The 19,405-nt window shown below is 45.0% G+C and overlaps 1 protein-coding gene across 18 annotated transcripts in view; it reads right to left on the bottom strand.

Moving 5' to 3' along the window:
- The window catches only part of GRB10 (growth factor receptor bound protein 10), a 203,281-nt gene that overhangs the window by 27,043 nt on the left and 156,833 nt on the right, over positions 1–19,405 (bottom strand). For all 18 annotated transcript variants that reach the window (XM_073008846.1, XM_007981319.3, XM_007981315.3 and 15 more), the window contains 3 exons: positions 10,046–10,202; positions 2,101–2,216; positions 1,006–1,074 (listed from right to left, as the gene is read on the bottom strand). In XM_073008846.1, the coding sequence (XP_072864947.1) occupies positions 1,006–1,074; positions 2,101–2,216; positions 10,046–10,202 (342 nt within the window). The remainder of the gene's footprint in view (positions 1–1,005; positions 1,075–2,100; positions 2,217–10,045; positions 10,203–19,405) is intronic.

Genomic DNA, 19,405 nt, shown 5'->3' with positions numbered 1-19,405 from the left:
CCTTCCTGAGTCTCAAGAGACCACAGCATATCTTCACAAAGCACATCCTCCCAAAGTCAAGGTAAGTTAAAACAGAATGTGCCATTTCACTGTTCACTGTGTATAGGTGGTACCTTAGCGCTGACACCTCTCACCAGAACAGACACATGCTATGGTCAGAAGGGCTTCTGAAGACACCACCAGAACAGAGCTCTGAAGCTCTTATCTTTTAGATGCTGAAACAAATTTGGTGATAACAACATAGCAAAAGAAGGGCTTATGAGCAGAATTCTCTAGGAACTAAATTTTAGTAGTTTCTCTTACATGTAATAGACAACCTGGATATTGTTGGTGGCCTTAGGAAATGGTTCATTCTCTCACTTTTGACATGTACACAGGCATATTTTTAGGGTGTAGCTGTAACATTCCCATTCCCTGCTCCCAGCTTCCCTGGAGGAGCGTGTGTGACAGCTGGGCACAGAGGCCCTGGTGGCTCCCTCCACTGGAAGAGGAGGTGGGGAGAGACCAGATTTTCTCAGAACAGACTTTAGGACAATTAAAGCAGGTTTCTTTATTTGTCATGTATGGCAAGTTACTTGTAAAAGTCTGTTGTGGTAACCCGATCATCTTTTACTCTAGACTCAGCGCTTCTGCAGAGATTTCCAAGCAGCTGGGCGGTGGCCTGACCTGGGACCCCTGCTCAGAAAGGAGCTGGGGAGCCCTGAAACTGGGGTTTCTCCATGCACCCCCTGGCCCACACTCAACAGTGGCATCACTGGACTCCTCTAAGTCAGAGCAAGGGCATTCTGTGTGTAAGTGCCTGTTTGGCTTAGAAGGAATACAGCTACACACAGATTTTCCAAGTAAACTTTTTAATTTCTGGTTACTCTAAACCCCCTTAAGAGCCAAGGTTATAAATGATGAAAGATGCAATCTCTTCAGGTTTTTTACAATGTTGCCATTCAGTTCCAAGAGGATTTCTATTCAGAAAGTCTATTTCAGCAGAGGTCTATTTTGGCCCAGTACCTGCAAAAGCTGGCTTTGACTGCCATTTGACTGCTGGCACCAAGTAACCATCTGTTCTGGGAAGAAATTCTAAGAAAATGGGAAAAAACAAATACGTGATAGGTTAGTTTCAAAGTGAGGGAAGGTATGTCATATAGATATGTCAATTTTAAAACTATTCCTACCAATATAATTATGTACACCTGTATTTAAAATGGCAGTCCTTTTTATTCTCCTATCACACAGAAGAAACAGCTCCTTCAAAAGGTTGTATTTCATGTCCTGAAATGTTGGGTACGAGTATGGAATACCACCTATGTTTACTAAGGGATGCACGTCTCACAGCATGCTCCATGGCAAAGAGCGATGCCAGCATCCCAGCCCAGTGGCACAAGTGCACAGAGCGAGATAAAGAATTCCTGAAACTAAAAGGTAAGCCCAGTCACGAGAAAAGCCTTTTCTGCTGCATTCCCCAGTAACAGTCTTCAAATTTCTTACTCTGGAATAAAAAAAGCAGCTAAATTATCAGAGTCAGAAATGACCCTGGGTCTTCTCCCCAGCTGACACAGCTCTGCCCCATGACTCAGGATGACAGTAAGTACCCCAGGAGCTAGGAGGTGCCCTCCCTATCCCGGCCTCTCACAGGACAAGTGTCTTCTTTCCCAAAGAAAGAAAAGGGAAGAGAGACCAGCTCAAGACACCACCAATCGCGCTGATTTCTCTAGTCATTCTTCCACGTATGATCACAAAATGTGTTCGCTGTGTGCAGAGAATAATGAGTTTTTCTTCTGCTAAGTGTTTGATCAGTTTAACTGAGAACTTTCAAAATAGCAGAAAACGCCCAGTCTCCCCCAGCTCCTGTCTTAGAGACTAACCCCCTTTACACTGTGTCTATTTGAAGGAGACCTCTATCTTCAGCCAGCCCCAGGCACATTTAGTGAAGCACAAGACTGGGTTTCAAGCAAGGATTGCTTCATTAAACTGCAACTCTGACTCTCAAACCCATATGCTACGTCGTGCCTCTCAGTCACTTTCTAATCTGATACTATGAAACCCAAGTATAAACTTCCAGATGTCAAGAGTCCCAAACCCCAAACCTGAAGACGTAAGACTCACCATGGGATTTTTAAAGAACTCGTATTTTGCATAATTCTTCCTGAATAGAAATTTACTCTCACTGGCCATGGTGCTCTCCACTTGGACCACCAGCTCATGGTCTTCCAAGCACCTCTCTGCAGGGGCAAAATATCACATGTGAGATGCAACAGGTGGGAAATTCATGGTAGCTTTACAACCAAATGCAAGATTTGTTCAACTTTCTATTCTTTAAACATTATGAATAGAGACGAGGTCAGGAAGGAAACTAAATTTAAATCTCTCTTTTATGCACTACCAAATTCATAAGAGGTCTTAAGATACACAGCATGAGGAATTCAGGTCAATACTTATTTTTATATACTTCTTTTGAATTTGGCATCAACCAGATGTTAAGGAATGAGTCCATAATACTCTCAGCAAATGATTTTGCCCTTAAATTAATAAATTTCAATTCTTGTAAAGAAAAGACTATAACAAGAAACAAAGGAGAAAGAACTTGAAAGAGGTGGATGACCAAAGAGGGCCCAGAGATGGAAGGTTTTTTTGGTTTGTTTTTTGAGACAGAGTCTCGCTCTGTCGCTCAGGCTGGAGTGCAGTGGCGCAATCTCAGCTCACTGCGAGCTCTGCCTCCCGGGTTCACGCCATTCTCCTGCCTCAGCCTCCCGAGTAGCTGGGACTACAGGCGCCCGCCACCACGCCTGGCCAATTTTTCTGTATTTTCAGTAGAGACGGGGTTTCACCATGTTAGCCAGGACAGTCTCAATCTCCTGACCTCGTGATCTGTCTGCCTTGGCCTCCCAAAGTGCTGGGATTACAGGCGTGAGCCACCATGCCCGGCCGAGATGGAAGCTTTCTAATGACATCAAACTTGGTTGCCAGAAACGATGGTGCTGTGTACTGTGGGAGGGGCCGTGACGCACAGCGAGACAGTATGTACATACTCATCTTTCACGCTGAAGCCTGCACGCACCACATCATGGAATAGTTCTTGTCAACTGAATTACATGTAAAGGCAGGGAAAAAAACACACTCCATCCTCCAGCACCCGCTGCGGACACGTACACACGCACGCATGCACATACGCACACATGCACATGCCTCCTTCACAGCATCTTCCATAGCAGCACTGTCCCCCGGAAAGGGAAAAGTCGCTTCCCTCATTGTGTGAACACAGTGGTTCCAGGTGAAGCGGAGAGAACTCAGCATACTCTGGAACAGCATGTGCCTGGAGAGGCCGCACTGCTCCCTTTCATGACAGCTACGTCCCTTCCCAGGCACCTCCTCAGAAACTTGTCACAGGACGGTGGTGGCCACGGGAAACTAACCTTATTAAATCATGGAATAAACAAGAACAAATGTACAGCAGGGTCAAAGTGTGAACTGATGCCAAAACGGTAAAGATTAACATGCTATGGAATTGACACCAGGGCAGTTCTGTCGTCCTAAGACCCTACCCTCCTCTCCCGCAGCCAGACTGGAATCTTGAGGAAAGTTTCATCTTGGAAGGAAGGAATGAAGTTAAAGGCAAAAGCATTTCTGAGTCAAAGTGATCTAAGAATGCAGAAAAGACTTTCCGTCTACAAAGAACAACTGTCGCCATGGGCACGCATCTCAGATGGGCCCCGACTGGCATGCAGAAGCAAATTCTGGAGCTGATTCGTGCTCGGCCCTGGTTTTGACATTACGAGGAAAGGATTCCTTGGTAAAAACACATTTAAAGCCAGAGTTTGTGAAGGAAAGGAATTTTCTCCCCGTGGCTGCCAGAAAGCTCAGACTTGGCACCACCAGCAAGTGTGGAGCAGTTCCCATTTGTCCCTGTCTGGGAGGGAATGCTGCTAGCAACATGTGAACCAATACACGGCCCTCGTGTCTCCCCATGATAGAAAAAGAGAGAAACCAAGAACATGCAACAAAAACTGTTAGGTTTGCTTTCCAAAAAGAGGTTCATTCATCGCAAATGGATTTTCCAGAAGGAAAACAAATCAATGACTTCTGTTGAAATGTTTATTCAGAGAAAAATGTCTTTCTGTAGTTACAGGAAAAAACAAAAACAAAAACAAAAATCCAAAACCAAACCAACAATCTAATAAACTATTGATAGTTGATTTACAGAACTAAAAATTTTTATCAGGCAAAATAAGGAGAAATAAAAATGGGAGGTGACAGCTACCTAAGTGAGGAGAATATGTCTGTTTCCAAAGCAAAGGGCATTTTGTCTCCAAAGAACCCCGAGGACAGCCAAAGAGGATGCTTGGGGGCAGCCACCAGGCCTAAAGGGGGTGGCCAAACCCATGCAGGCGCCCATCCTTGCGGACAATACTTCCCTGTCTCCCTGCACTGCCCCTGGAAAGATCGTGGGAAAGTTGCACACAGCAGTGTAAACACACAGGGGGACGTGTCCCTGGCCGTCAGATCCAGGTGGACAGGTGAAGGCTTGGTGCCCTGGCAAAGGGGGGCCCAGGAATTCGGGATAACCGGTGGGCTGTGAAATCCCAACTGTATCCTGAAAGGAGTGTGCTTTGGTGACTCCAGAGGGCGCCTACCATCCCGAGGTGGGTCCCAAGACAAAACATCAACTCCCTTTTCCTCATTCACAGCAGGTCAGCAAACACAATGTGGCAGGTGACCCCTTTCTCAGAGATGCAGAGCTGTGCAGCCTCCAGATGCAGCTGAGTGCCCCGGCACAAATGCTCCTGGCACCAGTGTTCCAGTCGGCTGTTGACTGCGCAACATCTGTTCAAAGATCTTCCCTCCAGTTTTAATTTTCTCCGTGATTTAAAGACATGTATTTTCAAATGACCTTGCATGATTATAAACAATCACATCACTATCTATAAACTGCATATGATTACAATGGCCCTAAGTTAAATGGGAACATTACTTTTCATGATAATATTCCAAAAGTAATTTCAAGAAATGGAAAAGGCAAAAATTCTTTGAAGTACATTTGTATTTTTCAAATTTCTGAAACTAAGGCTGGCATTACTCTACTCCTCAAAAAAGAATATTTAAATATCAAGACAACTCAAAAAAGAGAATCCTATTTCTTTGCCTTAACCCTTGCAGCTAAAATGTGACTCCTCGGCAGAAACCTGTGCTGCCACTTGGCAGCGGAGGGGCCATGGCAGAGCCAGTGCACAGAGGATGTGTACCCCACTGTCTCAGCCTCACACTGAGCTGTGGCACTTGAGCCGCTCCCTGCCTGTCATTCCTCAGCACAGCCCACCCAAGGGAAAGAAAAGAGCTGTCAGCAAGCTCAGGGCTTTCCCAGGCTAAGAAACTGTCAACACAGTAATCAGTGAGATAGCCCTGACATGTGGATAAGGCCATAAGTGGACTTCTATTTATAAATTTTAGTGGGGGAAAGGACATCTTTTGTTGCTTTTCACACGTAAAAGGGAGAGAGGGACATAAAACCAGCCTGCAGAAGGCTCCCTCTACTCAGCAAGGGTCAACGGGCGCCGGCTGCTTCTCCCTCCACACCTTTCTGCATGTCCAGCTGTCAGCATCCAAAAGCGTGGCAGCCACAGCACCTCCAGAGTTACTGCCACAGCATTTCTCATCTGACCAGGAACAAGCACAAAGCTGTAAACAGCCCGAAAAGGACTTGTTGCTCTTCTTGTCTCAACCTAATTCTCAGGACAACAGAATTCCTCAATCCTTGAAATTTGTAGGATCTGGCAGAAACCCTCTTCTCTTTACTGTGTTCTCTGTGTAAGTTCCAGCCTCTCCCAGATTATCTGACCTTAGTATGCCTGATGTCTACAGTTACTCGGGGCCTGGGTGCAAGAGCCCCAGGCACGGGGTGCACCCCACATTCCCAGGGATGGGTTTATCTGCAATCCCATTTTCAAGTTCAGGGGGCAACAAGATACTAGTTTTGTATGTTTAAATTTTTATTTTTCAACATTCCTTTTATCTTTTATTTTTGAGGCAGGGTCTTGTTCTGTCAACCAGCTGGAATGCAGTGATGCAAACACAGCTCTCTGCAGCCTCAACTTCCTGGGCTCAAGTGATCCTCCTACCTTGGCCTTCCAAAGTGCTGGGACTACAGGCATAAGCCACAGCACCTGGCCAATAATACCTTTTAAAATATAATTTATTTACTTGATATGTCTGCAGGCTGACTGTTCAATATCACTGCATCCTCCATGTGTGAAGCTGCCCTGGCTAAAGTGAACCTTCCAGAGACTTGCAGCTCACATGCTCAGGGCAGAAGGGATGGGGACACCTTCCAAAAGACCTGTCCCATTCTGGCAGCCCCAGCTGGACTTACTGTCAGCTCTTGAGTGGCTTGGGTCAGGGACAGTGTTTTCAAGGCTAAGAACTCCACTCCAGACACTGAGACTCAGAAACATCCCCAACAGGTAGAACCTGGGGGCAGTGCTAACATAGGAAGGGACCATTTAAAGGGACAATTGAACTGGGAATCATAAAATAGACCATCAGTCACTAAGGCTTTGCCTACCAGGGCAAGGGGCTTCACAACAACTTTTCCAAGTGCGTCCAGTAGTGAATGTTCCCAGGAGCTAACACTGGGAAGGGCCACCTGACCTTGCTCTGCTCATAGGAGTCCTTCTCTGCTTACCCACAAGCACAGTGCAGAGCGGGCAGGACAAACCACCCTCAGCCAGAGGGGCTACTCTACCGAGTGACAGCAGGGATGCCACTATTGCTGCCAATGGAGGGTGACCAGCAACTCAGAGCAGCGACGCCCTGCAGGCTGCAGACACCCACGCATGGTGCTTTTCTCCCACAGAAAGGGAACCACACGCTGCAGGCTATCTTGGGAACTGCCCTCACTTTTTCTAAAGCCATCACTTCCTTCTGGGTGTAGAAAAGGTTTAATATTATTAAGGGACTGATATTTTAGCTGTTAAGATCCTTATACAGGTTGAATATCCCTTATCCTAAATGCCTAAGACCAGAAGCTTTCGTTTTTGGATTTTTAAATTTTGGAACATTTGCATTATATTTACCAGTTGAACAATCCAAAATCAAAAAATCAGAAATGCTTCAATGAGCATTTCCGTTGAGCATCAAATCAGTACTCAAAATGTTTCAGATTTTAGAGCATTTCAGATTTCAGATTTTTCGATTAGGGATATTCAATCAATAATAATGTACTTTGTACTTTGAAATCCTCAATTCTGGAGGCTATACATAGGCTTAAAATACTGTCCAAATTGAGTGCCCTATACCTTCAATTATGGGGGGGTTTGGGTTACAATCTGCCTTAGTATCTGCCCTATAGACTTGCAACTACTACCTGCCTTTTGCCCCAGCCACCAGCCTGGTGTATGCCCACATCCCTGTGAGAATACCTGACATACAATTACCTAGGAAAGTGCTCTCTACAAGGAGATAGCAATGTCTGGGGATGTGCCCTGAGAGCTGGAGGGCCAGAAGGGCCCAGTATTACCATCCATGACAAACAAGAACCCCCTACTGGCCTTGTGGCCCTTGCGTCCCTTTTCGAGGGGGATAAAGCTGAGATACCCAACAGACTCTCCGAGAGGCACCCCACAGCCCTGCATTTTCTCACTAATGAGCTTCTGATCGCTGAATGCTGCCAAATCATGGCAGAAATAAGATTTTTAGTTAAACAGCAACTTAATGTTTTAGAAAACATTAAGTGACAAGGTTGGGTCACAAAACAGTATTCAGAGAAGTCATAGGGATGGGGGGATGCAGAAGCTCTGTGCCAACAGGAATGAGTCCTGGGGGTGCTGACCTTACAGGCTGGGGAAACTGGTGACTCTAAAAACTTGCAAAGTCCTCTGCAAACCCAGCCGATAGAAAAATGTGTTTCCCAGTAACTAGCAAGAATGGAACTGGCGATGAGAAAGAAAACTGAGAAAGGAGAGGAAGGATATTCTAAGGAATTTCATGTATCTGCAAATCCTGGCTGTGTGAGGTTCATTCTTTTTTTTTTTTCATTTTTTACTTTTTTTGTGAAACAGGACCCAAAATGTGACACAAATGTTCCTTTTTTTTCCTTTTTTTTTTTTTTTGATAATTTCACTTGTTTCCCTTTCCCGTTTTTTCCTTTTATACTTAATTTTAAAATAAAGTGTCATCCCCCACAAGAGTGTATTAAGTCCATCTACAAAGGAGAGAAAGAAATAAGGTGTGTAAATATCACATCCCTGCAAATCCTGTGTGCTTACCAACATTTGTTTTTCTATTCTCTCAGAGTAAATGGTTCTTCATTTGGTGAAAGTTTTAATGTATCATTTATTTATCTACCACATGATAGTCTAGAAATCAAAGGGTATCACATGAAATAGATAATTCAAAATTTCTGAACCATTCCTTACATGTTAAAATTTTATGTATGTATATCTGTACAAAATTTCCATGTGTCCTGAGTGTGTCCAATTATATTCAAGTACTAAATATCTGCAGAAGTCCCTTCCATAGTTCTTTCAAATGAAAAGAATAGTCAGACTTTTGAATGGGCTTTCAACAATAATCATTGTATTTGGGTCAAACTATACAGACTTGTTTTTAAAGTTGTGTATATATATGTTTTTTTTTCCCCCACATATATATATACACATGTAGAGACACATGCTGAAGGTTTCCCACTACTATTTAATTTCCAAGTTACTTGTGTGTCAACAGGTGCTTTTGACAGCCTTCTCAGACCACTGTAGGATCCACTCATGGACGTCCTAAGCTGGAGTTTGATGGGACAGCCAGTCTCCGTGGGAATAACTGTGACATCATGGTCACTAACTGTGGACCTAGTAAGTGATCCTGGCAGGAGAAAGCTGTTAGTGACAATGGAGGAGAAGGCTTCTGTCATCACACAAATGTGTTTGGCAATTGGTAGAGATGGGAAAGAAACCAGCAAGAGTTCTATTCAATTCCTTCAGAAAGCATACCATCTGCCCAAAGTACAGGGTGCATTAGAAAACAGAGACTTAAGGTGGTATCAGCTCAAATTTACACTGCATTATTTAGGCTTAAATTGTATAATATTACCTGGAAGGATGCTACTCCAGACCTAGAGGTTTAAATTCAATACTCCAGACCTAGAGGTTTAAACTCAATTTATTAATCTTTCAAAAAAGGTTCATGAGAAAAATCAGAACTATGGGACGTTTCCAATCTGTGTTATTTTTCTCTCCTTCGAGACATGGAACAAATATAGCTGTTGATTTAGATAAAATTTTGGTTTTAAATATTTTACTATGACTTTGTAAGAACTATATTTTATCAGATAAGAATTTAAGCAAAAGTCTGAAAAGTTTACCTAAAATAAGCTACCGGAACAAAATACCTCAATAAGTTCTGTTAAAGAGTCAATATCTTCAAATACTCTGTGATACAAAATATTCTCTTGCTTTTTAGGCACGACATGCGCACACACAAACACCCGTGCACGTACACCATTCACAGCCTTGTTAACCAGCATGCAGAGATGCCATGTAAGACTCAACTCGAACTTACAACAAAGTGCTTCATAATTTGCTCCAATTCCCAGCAGACCTCTCTGCACTTTGTTGCCTATAACCATGGCTCCCTTCTTCCCATGAGCTGAAGAGCTGATCTCAGAGGGGCAGCTGCAATCCTGTGCGTGGCCGGCTCTCTCCGGAGCACCTCAAGGGCACCTCCCTCCTGTCCCCTGCCCACAGGTGTGCAGCAAGCTCCACGTGGCTCTGACAGCTGGGGAGGCCGGACAAGCCACAGGGAACCTCTCCGTGTCTGAGCCCTTGGGCAAGTTATTACCTCAACCATCCAAGGCAAGATTCCCAAAGCACTAGGGGAAGGGGGCTGGAGGGTGGAGAGTTTTAGGAGAAACAGAAGAGGCAGGAGAGTCGAGGGGAACCCAGAGACTGCCTGCTAATTTGGCAAAGGACACTGTGTTCACATATTTGGCATTTGGCAGCAGCGGTCTTCATTCAATTGCACGTGAGTATCCCCAGGCGCCATTCCTGTTCCGATGGTTCCCTACCTAATCCTAGGTGCGGGTGGTGCTCCACTAGTGTCCAGCTGTTGTCATCCACACAGTGACTTTTGTAAACCAGCAATTGGCACAGGTCCCTGGCTGTCATGTCTGCTAGAATCTCCACCACTTTGCTCGTCCCATCTTCACTAAAGACTTTAACATCCTGCAACACACAAAGGGGATACTTAGAGATAACAACTTCAGGTTTTCAAGAAATAAAAACTGAAACAAAAGAAAACAGGTAAAGTAAAAACAGTAGTACTCCAACACATGGGCAACTGTTTTTCCAAGCAGCCAGCAGGTCCCCATCGGCTGCAGGGATGTGACTCTCCCTCCTCGCCTCCCCTTTCCCACCTCCTGTGGGCAGAGCAGGTAGGATTACAACATGATACTCTTAAAATGCCCAGGACAACTCATGGGAACATACAGCACATAGCTAAACCACCAAACATGTCTTAAGAAGTGACAGGATTCACAGGATTCATTTAAAATACTGCTGGTGGTCTCGGGGTTGGACATTTTACAGTTGAACCAATTGAAAAAACAAGCAAAGCAACAAATCCTGTAAACCTCCCTCTTCCCATCATAACTTTTGATGAGTCCACCTGCTCTCCCAGGGCACAGGGTCCAGCAGCGGCACTGACAGCCTTTCCCGCAGCACCTCACCCCTCACAGACAGGGAGGCTCAGGGTGGAGTGGTGATGAATTAATACAAAAGAAGGGCATAATAAAAACATAGTTACAAGATTCTTTAGCCCCTAACCCTACAAAGTTACAAGCAAGCTTCATTTGCCCATTCAAATCCATGAACACTGAGCAGCTCCAGGCCAAGGGATGGAGAAGTAGAGTTCAGAGGATGGGAGTCTATCCCTCCCAGGCAAGACCCCGCAGGAATGCACCCTTCCCAGAACACCAGGTGTGTTTAACAAATTCTTACCGCCTGGAAAAAGCAGTCAGAAGAGCAAGACGGCATTTTAACTCGCGACTGCCTCTTGCAAGGGAGCGTGTTTCCGTCTCTCCCCCACCGTCCCAGGCTGGCTGTGTGGAGCCTGTGTGTGCCCTGGTGGGCAGGTTGTCTCCGGGCAGTAGGGAGGCCACCCGCCCACCCGCTGGGCTCCCAGGTTGCCTTGCACCGGCTCCCTTAGGGAGTGAATCCAGCCACGGTGATGCACCCCACAGACTTGCTCTCCCACTCCCACACGACAAGACCCGGGGGTGAGGATGAGGTGAGGATGACAACCCCAACAACCCCAACAACATAACTCTCACACCAACTGGTCAGAAAAAGCCCCGCTCAATGCTCTCCCATGGCAGTGAAATCACACACAGGCAGCTGAGAGGCTGAAATCACACACAGGCAGCTGAGAGGCTGAAGCACGTGCGTTCTCTGAATCCAGCCTCATCTGCCAACCTCCAAATAATCTTTGTCCTGCAACTGACGTGTCAGTGGCACCTTTGGAGCTGGATCTGCAGGGTGGGTGAGAACATCAGTTTGTCCTGACCAACTCCCTCGGAGGCTCCCTGCTCTCTCTGGCCCTTTTCCTTGTGTTTGGAGCGGGGTGCTTACTTGCTCTGAACTTTGATTTCTGTGGCCGGCACAGAGTCTGACAGCAGAGGGAAGGGCTGGGAGGCCCCCGCCTTAATCAGGAACTGGGACCACACCATCCTACAGGGACCCTCTTGACCCTCCTACAGCTAGCTACCCTCAGCTGTCACCAGGTGGGCAGGAAGGAGTCAATGTCACTCAAGCTTGAGTGCCCAGGTTGGGGCGGGGGGTGTGGGGGGGGGGATGGGGTAGGGGTAGGGGCATGGGTGGGGCTCGGAGAGAAGGAAGAAGAGCCCTTCTCTGTGAGGGCAGGCTAGCCTCCCAGCAGACAGGGGACCAGCCAGGGGAGCCTGCACCGTTAGGTAGGGTCACTGTCCCCTGCCTGCCACCTACGGGCCACTTCTCCAACTCAAAGAAATCCCAGGGCTGGGGCTGGATCAGGACCCAGAGACTTGTTTTCAACTCTTATTTATTTTTCAAGAAATCCATCATCTCTTTTCCAGAATTTATGTGTCATTCAATGAAAGTACACTTCCCCCTAACAAGTGAAATATTCAAATACAGCTGACATGGCTGAATAAGTCTATAGAAATACAATTTAAGTGAAGAAAACATGTCTCTGGGTTCTAGGTAGGAATGTTATTAAAATGCATTAACATAAAAGAAAAACAAGAATTTGGAAAATATAACTGAGCTCCAACAATGCTTTATAAATGTGCTAACCATCATAGGGAATGTCTTCAGGACCAGTGCATGCCTTCTGCTCCCCAAATCAGGGTTCCTAACGCTCCTTCTTCCCCGAGTCTCAATGAGCTCATCTGCACTGAGAATACACATGATCTTCTCTAGGAAAGTGAAATTGTGTTGAAGTGTGTGTTTCATCTCTCTCCAAGCCCTTTTGCCACTGTTCTTGTCCAAATCAGCCATGGCAATGGTTTTCTCTTTTTTTTTTTTCAGCCCTGCTGCATTTTTCTTTAAACTCTCTCCCCAACCCCTGTTGTTCCACAGCCATCCCCACAAAGGCCTATAAATAGTCCGGGTATTAAAAGCTGAGATGTGCTTGGTCACACGTCCACCTCCACTCCTTTTAGATTCCCACAGAGACTGGGCTGGCGAGATCCCGAGGGAGCAAGGCAGGCAGGAGACTGAGCCAGACACAAAGGCAGGCACCCTTCAGCTCCAGTGACAGGCCCCTCTGCCCCTGACACAGCACTCTGGTACTTCCCCAAGCTCACCAGGACCCTCCAACCACACACAAAACTAAGCCCCTGAGACAGAGCACCAAAAAAGCACTGCGTATACCAGCCATCTCAAACCACCCAGTCAACGCTTAGAGCTACTGATGAGAATGTTTGTAAGGAACCCAAGAGGTACGAGGGCTCCTATTACAGGGGACTGCCAGCCACCGACTACGAAGCCTTTTAGAGCTGGCAGTTCTAGAAGGAGCATTCTGTACAGCACCACCTGCTCCTTTAGTAACCACCTGAGCACTGCTGGGGCCCCAGGTCTCCTGCAGAGCAGGCCTGGGTCTCCCTGGCCCATCCAGTGTTCAAGCATTTTGCACAAGATGGGCCTAGAAGGTTCTCTCGAACAGGTCAAGACCCTTGCCCCGCAGCAACTCACAGTTCAGCAAGGAGATTGTTACCACAGGCAGTTAATTTCCAAGGTATGACTTGTTTAGGGAATATAAGAATCTGGTAATACCAGGAAGGGTGAGAAGCTGAGACCCACAAGTTCTATCCAAGTTCTATCCTGGCTTAGCCTCCTACTGGCTCTGTGACCTCAGGCAGGTAATTAGCAATCTAAGACTTGCTTTCCTCATCCAAGCTGTAGGGAACTGCTCTGAGAATCAGCAAAACACTGCTCAATCAATGTATGGAAGTTACTAGTAAGTTATGACTTATCTTGGCCTGGGGTGGTGGTTCCAAAGAGGAACTTAGAAACAGACTAGGCCATAACCATGCTTTATCAGTAACTAGCTGTGGGAACACAGCTGAGCTATCCAGCTTCTCTGTGCCTCAGTTTCTTCATCTGTAAAACGGAAATCCGTAAGCAGCACCAGCCTCGTAGTGTTGCTGTGACATAGGTTAATGAGATACCCTCTTGAAAAGACTATAGCCCCTGACATGTGCCCTCCCTGGGACATGCTTGGATCCAGCGTGGATCTGGGAACAAGGCAGGCTCCAGCTGAAGGCCTGTGGACAACCACGGAAGGGTGCGGGGGAAGGACCCCGAAGGCTGCTTCCATTTCAGGATTCCAGTTCCAAGAAAGCAAACCTCATCACCAGTAAGATGCAGCAGGAACAATTCAGTCAGAAAAGCCACCCCCCAAATCCTCATTTTTTTTCTCTACTGCAAAAAAGCCCCTAAAAAGGGAATTGTTTTTAAAAATAAAACAGTAATATTAAAGAGGGCACGAAACTCTGTCTTTCTAGAGTTAGCTGGGGGAGGAATGGTTTGCAAAGCTACCCAGACCTCTGGCTGGCTTGGCACTGAATCCCGTTATAAAAGCCCTGAAGCGCTAATAGAAGGTTCCATTGTTTCCAGAATTTCTGTTGTCACTTTTTACATATTCACTGCATAGACAAAAAAGCAAGAGCTTAATTTTTTGCAAACTTAAAGGAAGAAGTTTAAGAACAATTGGAGTTGAAGGTAGATCATATCTCCATGGCCCCAAACTCCACTCTGGGGCACCTGGTTTGTCTCAGTGGCCCCCACAAGGTGGATGTGTGTGAGGGAGTAACTCAGGCCCCTCCTTGCTGTCAGTCTTAGCACAGACCCTCACTCCTGCTTCCTGCCACAGTCTTAGACCTTGCTCTTGGCTGACTTACAGGCTCAGAGAATCTCATTACTGCATCCAAAAGACCTCCTGACTGGCTGTGAGTCTTTGCTGAAGGCTCAGCAGTAATCACCTTGTAAAAATAGCAAATGGAGCACTCTCTTTGTCCTCTTAGAGCCCTCTGCAGTGTAAGATGTCCCTGGACAGAGGGCCCAGCCTCCGGGGTGCACCCACTGACCCACAGTAGCTGAGATCCACGCCTTCCCTGAGACCTTCACAGAGAAATCGAGACATCGGAGGGCTTCTGGGTCAGTAGCTCTTGGGACCAGTTTCGTCCTAGTTCTTAATCATTATCTAGCATATTTTTAGTTCAAAAGCTCTCTTAGGATGTAAAGTAAACTGGGGTTTTTAGTAACTCTGGTAAATACTAGTGATAAATGTTTTGGAGAAGCCAGGTTGTAATCACAAGGCCCAGCAGAGGCATTCACAGGGGAAGAGAAATTATCAAAGCAGGCAAAAGGGCCCAAAGATGTGACATGAGGTAGTAAATGTGGATGAAATCCTGTTCTGGGTGACCTACCCTACTCTATCTGGCCTCCGAGGGGCCTTGAGGAGAAAGCAGGAAGACTGCTGTGCCAGGAAGGCAGAGGAAGTTTTAACTCCACGCACATGTCTCTGCTCCTTCGACGGGAGAAGGAACTATTTCTGGAAGGCAGAAAGCTTGCCCGATGTCATGGAGGTGGAAAGTACTGGAGCCAGGATCTAACCAGGGCTCCCCTCCCTGGCTCTGCTTGCCTTTCTTCTCCACTGCAACCCACTACCCAGTGTGTACCAGGTGGGCTCCAAGGCTTCACACAAGAAGACTTTTGATTACATGTGGCCCAGAAGGCCTCAAATTGGAGAGACCCTAAAGCCTGGAGGTTTGGGGTAAATTACATTTACTTCAGACTAGGGCAGAACCAACCAGGGTAGGCTAAATTAATCTCAGCAAAAAGGAATGTAATTCTGCCATTATTTTTTAGTTCTGTTTTAAATTAATGATGTTATTTCTTGATACAGGGGATAACTGAAGCACTACACATGATTACACGGCTCTACTCACCATAATGAGAACACGCATAATAATCCTGTTCAATATAGTGACTCAAACCTACTGAAAAAAAAATGTGCTTAATAGCCTGCACTGTCCCAACTGAAGTGGTTTGTTGTTAGCCTGGCAGCAGTTCAGCGTCCCCCACTACAGCTGGGGCTTGACCCTGAGGCCTGGTCTCCACTCCCCAGGACTCAGCACACTGCCCAGGGCTATGAAGATGAGACTTATGGCCTGATTTCAAACAGCAGAGGAGCCCCCACTGTATGAACACAGCAAAGAGTGTGGTGCAGGTTCAAGGGGTGGCATGGGAGCCCGGTGCCCCACCCTTAGTAAGACCAGACACGGAAGGGCCTGATAGCCTTGGTTTCTGCTGCAGGGAGTCCTGAGGTCCTGAACACCAGGAGCTCAGGGCAGTGCGGATGACTTGGGAAGAGCTTAGCCGGATGGGCCAGTTGCTAGGGCTGGATGCTAGAGGGAGAACCACAGGGTTGGGGGAGTGTGCGATGGCAGTCTCCAGGGCTACCTGCTGGGCTAAACATCCCAGTTGCTCCTCCTGCTGAACAGACTCTGTGGTGCAGGAAAGGCAACTGTGCTGCACACTAGAGGGTTGTCCCAGTGGCCTGAGGGCTGCCCCCTAGACCCCCGCCAAGGTTGGCACTTGCACCTGCCCTGGAGAGCCTGGTCATGGGCTTGCCAGACCCAGCTCTGCCCAGCTCTTGCCGACTCCAGCCAGGCTGGTGGCAAAGTGCAGGACGGGATCCCTGGGAATCCCGCCCATGGCCAGGGAAACCCTGGTATTTCCCCCACATCAACAAAGGCCAAAAATTCCACTGCTATTATTGCAACTGCCTCAACTGCAAGCGCCACCTACTGGCCTGTAGGGTGAACTGCATAAGTCAATATAATTCCTGCTGACTGAAGTATACAGTGGTGGGGGATGAGATAAGCCTCTTGAAACCTCCACCTCCCCATTTCTCTCTAGGAGACAGTGAGTCTGACCACAGGCCCAGCACACTGTTACTACAACCTACAAACAACTAGCATTTGAGAAAACCACTATACTAAAGCTATCTATAACTAAGTAACTCATAAAAGCCTTGGCCCCCTAAAACTACAGACGCCAAGACAAAGGAACTTAATCAACATACAGAATAGTCACGTCCTCAAGGTAGGGGAGGGAAGAAAAAATCCCAACCAAATGAAACTAATTCAAAAATAAGAAGTAACAGTTTCTACAGATGAGAAGAAACCAACACAAGAACTCCAGCTCCCTGAAGAAACAATGTTGTGACACCCACATTAGCCCTCTAGCAATGGCTCCTAACCACAATGAATGAAATGACAGATAAAGAATTCGAGATACGGAGTGTAAGAAAGCTCAATGAGAGCCAAGAGAAAGTTGAAAACCAACACACACACACACACACACACACACACACACACACACACACACAAAACAGAAGAGTAATTCTGGAGATGAAAGATGAGTTAGATACATTAAAAAAAAAAACTTTTGGAAATGAAAAATTCACCAAAGGAATTTCAAAAAACAGTTGAAAGCTTCAACAATAGAGCAGACCAAGCAGAAGAATTTCAGAGCTTGAAGACTAGTATTTTGGATTAACCCAGATAAGAAGAAAAAACTATTTTTTAAAAAAGAATAAAGCCATTGAGACTTGTGAGATTATTACACCTAGGACTTATAGGTATTCCTGAGGGAGAAGAAAAAAATAAGTTTGGAAACGTATTTGGGGGAAATAATTCAGGAAAATTTCCCCAAACTTGCTAGAGATGTAGATATGCAGATACAAGAAATTCAGAGAACCCATTAGAGACACTACAGAAGATGCACATTCACCAAAGAATAGTCATCAGATTAATTCAAGGTCAACATGAAAGAACAAATCTTGAAAGCAGCTAGATAGAAGTGTCAAATCACCCATAATGGAAATCCCATTAGACTAACAGTGGACTTCTCAGCAGAAACCTTACACGTCAGAAAAGACCAGAAGTTTACTTTTAGCCTCCTTTAAGAAAAAAGAAATGTAAGTCAAGAATTTTATATTCTGCCAAACTAAGCTTCAATAATGAAGGAGAAATAAAGCCTTTCCCAGATAAGCCAATGCTGAGGGAATTTGCCACTATTAGACAAATCCTACAAAAAAATTCTCAAAGGAGTTATAAACATGGAAACAAAAGGATGATACTCACTATCATAACAGCACACATAAGTAGACAAAGCTCACTGATTGTATAAAGCAAATGCACAACTGAGACTAAAATAAACCAACTAACAACACTATGACAGGAACAACACTTCAAATACCAATATTAACCTTGAACATAAATGGCCTAAATGTTCCACTTAAAAGACACAGACTGGCAAACTGGATGAAAAAACAAGATCCAGCCATCTGCTGCCTACAAGAGACCCACCTAATGGCTAACGACATCTACAGACTCAAAGTAAATGGGTGGAAAAAGATATATCATGCAATGGAAAACAAATGTGAGGAGTAGCCATTCTTATATCAGATAAAGCAGACTTTACCCTAACAATAGTATAAAAAAAAAAAGACAAAGAAGGGCATTATATAATAAGAATGCATTCAATACAAGAGGACATAACTTTTGGAAATATGTGGGCAAGCACCAAAGCACTCACATTCATAAAACAAATACTACTACACCTAAAATAAGAGAATGACAGCAACACAATAATAGTGGGGGACTACAACACCCCACTGACAACACTAGACAGGTAACTGAGAGAGGAACAACAAAGAAATGCTGGACTTAAGCTAGACCTGACCAAATGGAAATAATAAACATTTACAGAACATGCTAACTAGCACCTGCAGAATATACATTTTTCTCATCTGCACATGAAACAAAATTGACCAGATGCTCTGCCATAAAGCACATTTCAATAAATTTTTTAAAAAATCAAAATCATATCAACTATCTTCTTGGACCACAGTGTAATAAAATTAAAAATCGATACCATAAGGAACTGTCAAAACTGTACAAATACATGGAAACTAAAAAATGTGCTTCTGAATGACTTTTGGGTAAACAATGAACTTAAAACAGAAAAAAAAAATTTTTAATGAATGAAAATAGAGACACAACATATCAACACCTCTGGAATACAGCAAAAGCAGTGCTAAGAATAAAGTTTTATAGTGTTAAATGTCTACATCAAAAAGACAGAAAGTTCTCAAATTAACAACCTAATGTCACACCTCAAGGAACTAAAAAATACAAGAACAAAACCCAAAGCTAGAAGAAACGAAATAAAGATCAGAGCAGAACTAAGTGTACTAAGACCCCAAAAAACAAAACAAAACAAAAACCAAAAAAACCCACAAAGGATCAATGAAATAAAAAGTTGGTTCTTCAAAAGAATAAATAAAATTGATAGCTAGCAAGTTTACCTAAGAACAAAAAAAGATTCACATGAGCACACTCAGAAATGAAAAAGGTGACATTACAACCGATACTACAGAAATACAAAAGATCATTACAGATTATTAAGAACATCTCTATCCACACAAACTAAAAAATCTAGAGGAAATGGATAAATTCCTGGAAACATCCAACTTCCTGAGATTGAATCAGGAAGAAACAGAAATCCTAAATAGACCAGTAGGGGTAATAAAATTGAATCAGTAATTATAAAAATCTTCCAAAAAAGAAAAAGAAGAAAGAAAAAAAAAAGCCCAGGACCAGATGGATCCTACAGCTTTGCTTTTTTTTTTTATTTTTTATTTTTGAGACAGAGTCTCACCCTGTCTCTCAGGCTAGAGTGCTGTGGTGTGATCTCGGCTCACTACAACCTCCGCCTCCTGGGTTCAAGCGATTCTTTTCTGCCTTAGCCTCCCAAGTGGCTGAGACTACAGGCATGCGCCACCACACCTGGCTAATTTTTGTATTTTCGAATAGAGA

Source organism: Chlorocebus sabaeus, chromosome 21, assembly GCF_047675955.1.
Source record: "Chlorocebus sabaeus isolate Y175 chromosome 21, mChlSab1.0.hap1, whole genome shotgun sequence".
NCBI classification, from domain to species: domain Eukaryota; kingdom Metazoa; phylum Chordata; class Mammalia; order Primates; family Cercopithecidae; genus Chlorocebus; species Chlorocebus sabaeus.
Note: the sequence above shows the minus strand (reverse complement) of the source record. Positions and strands in the feature narration are given on the sequence as shown.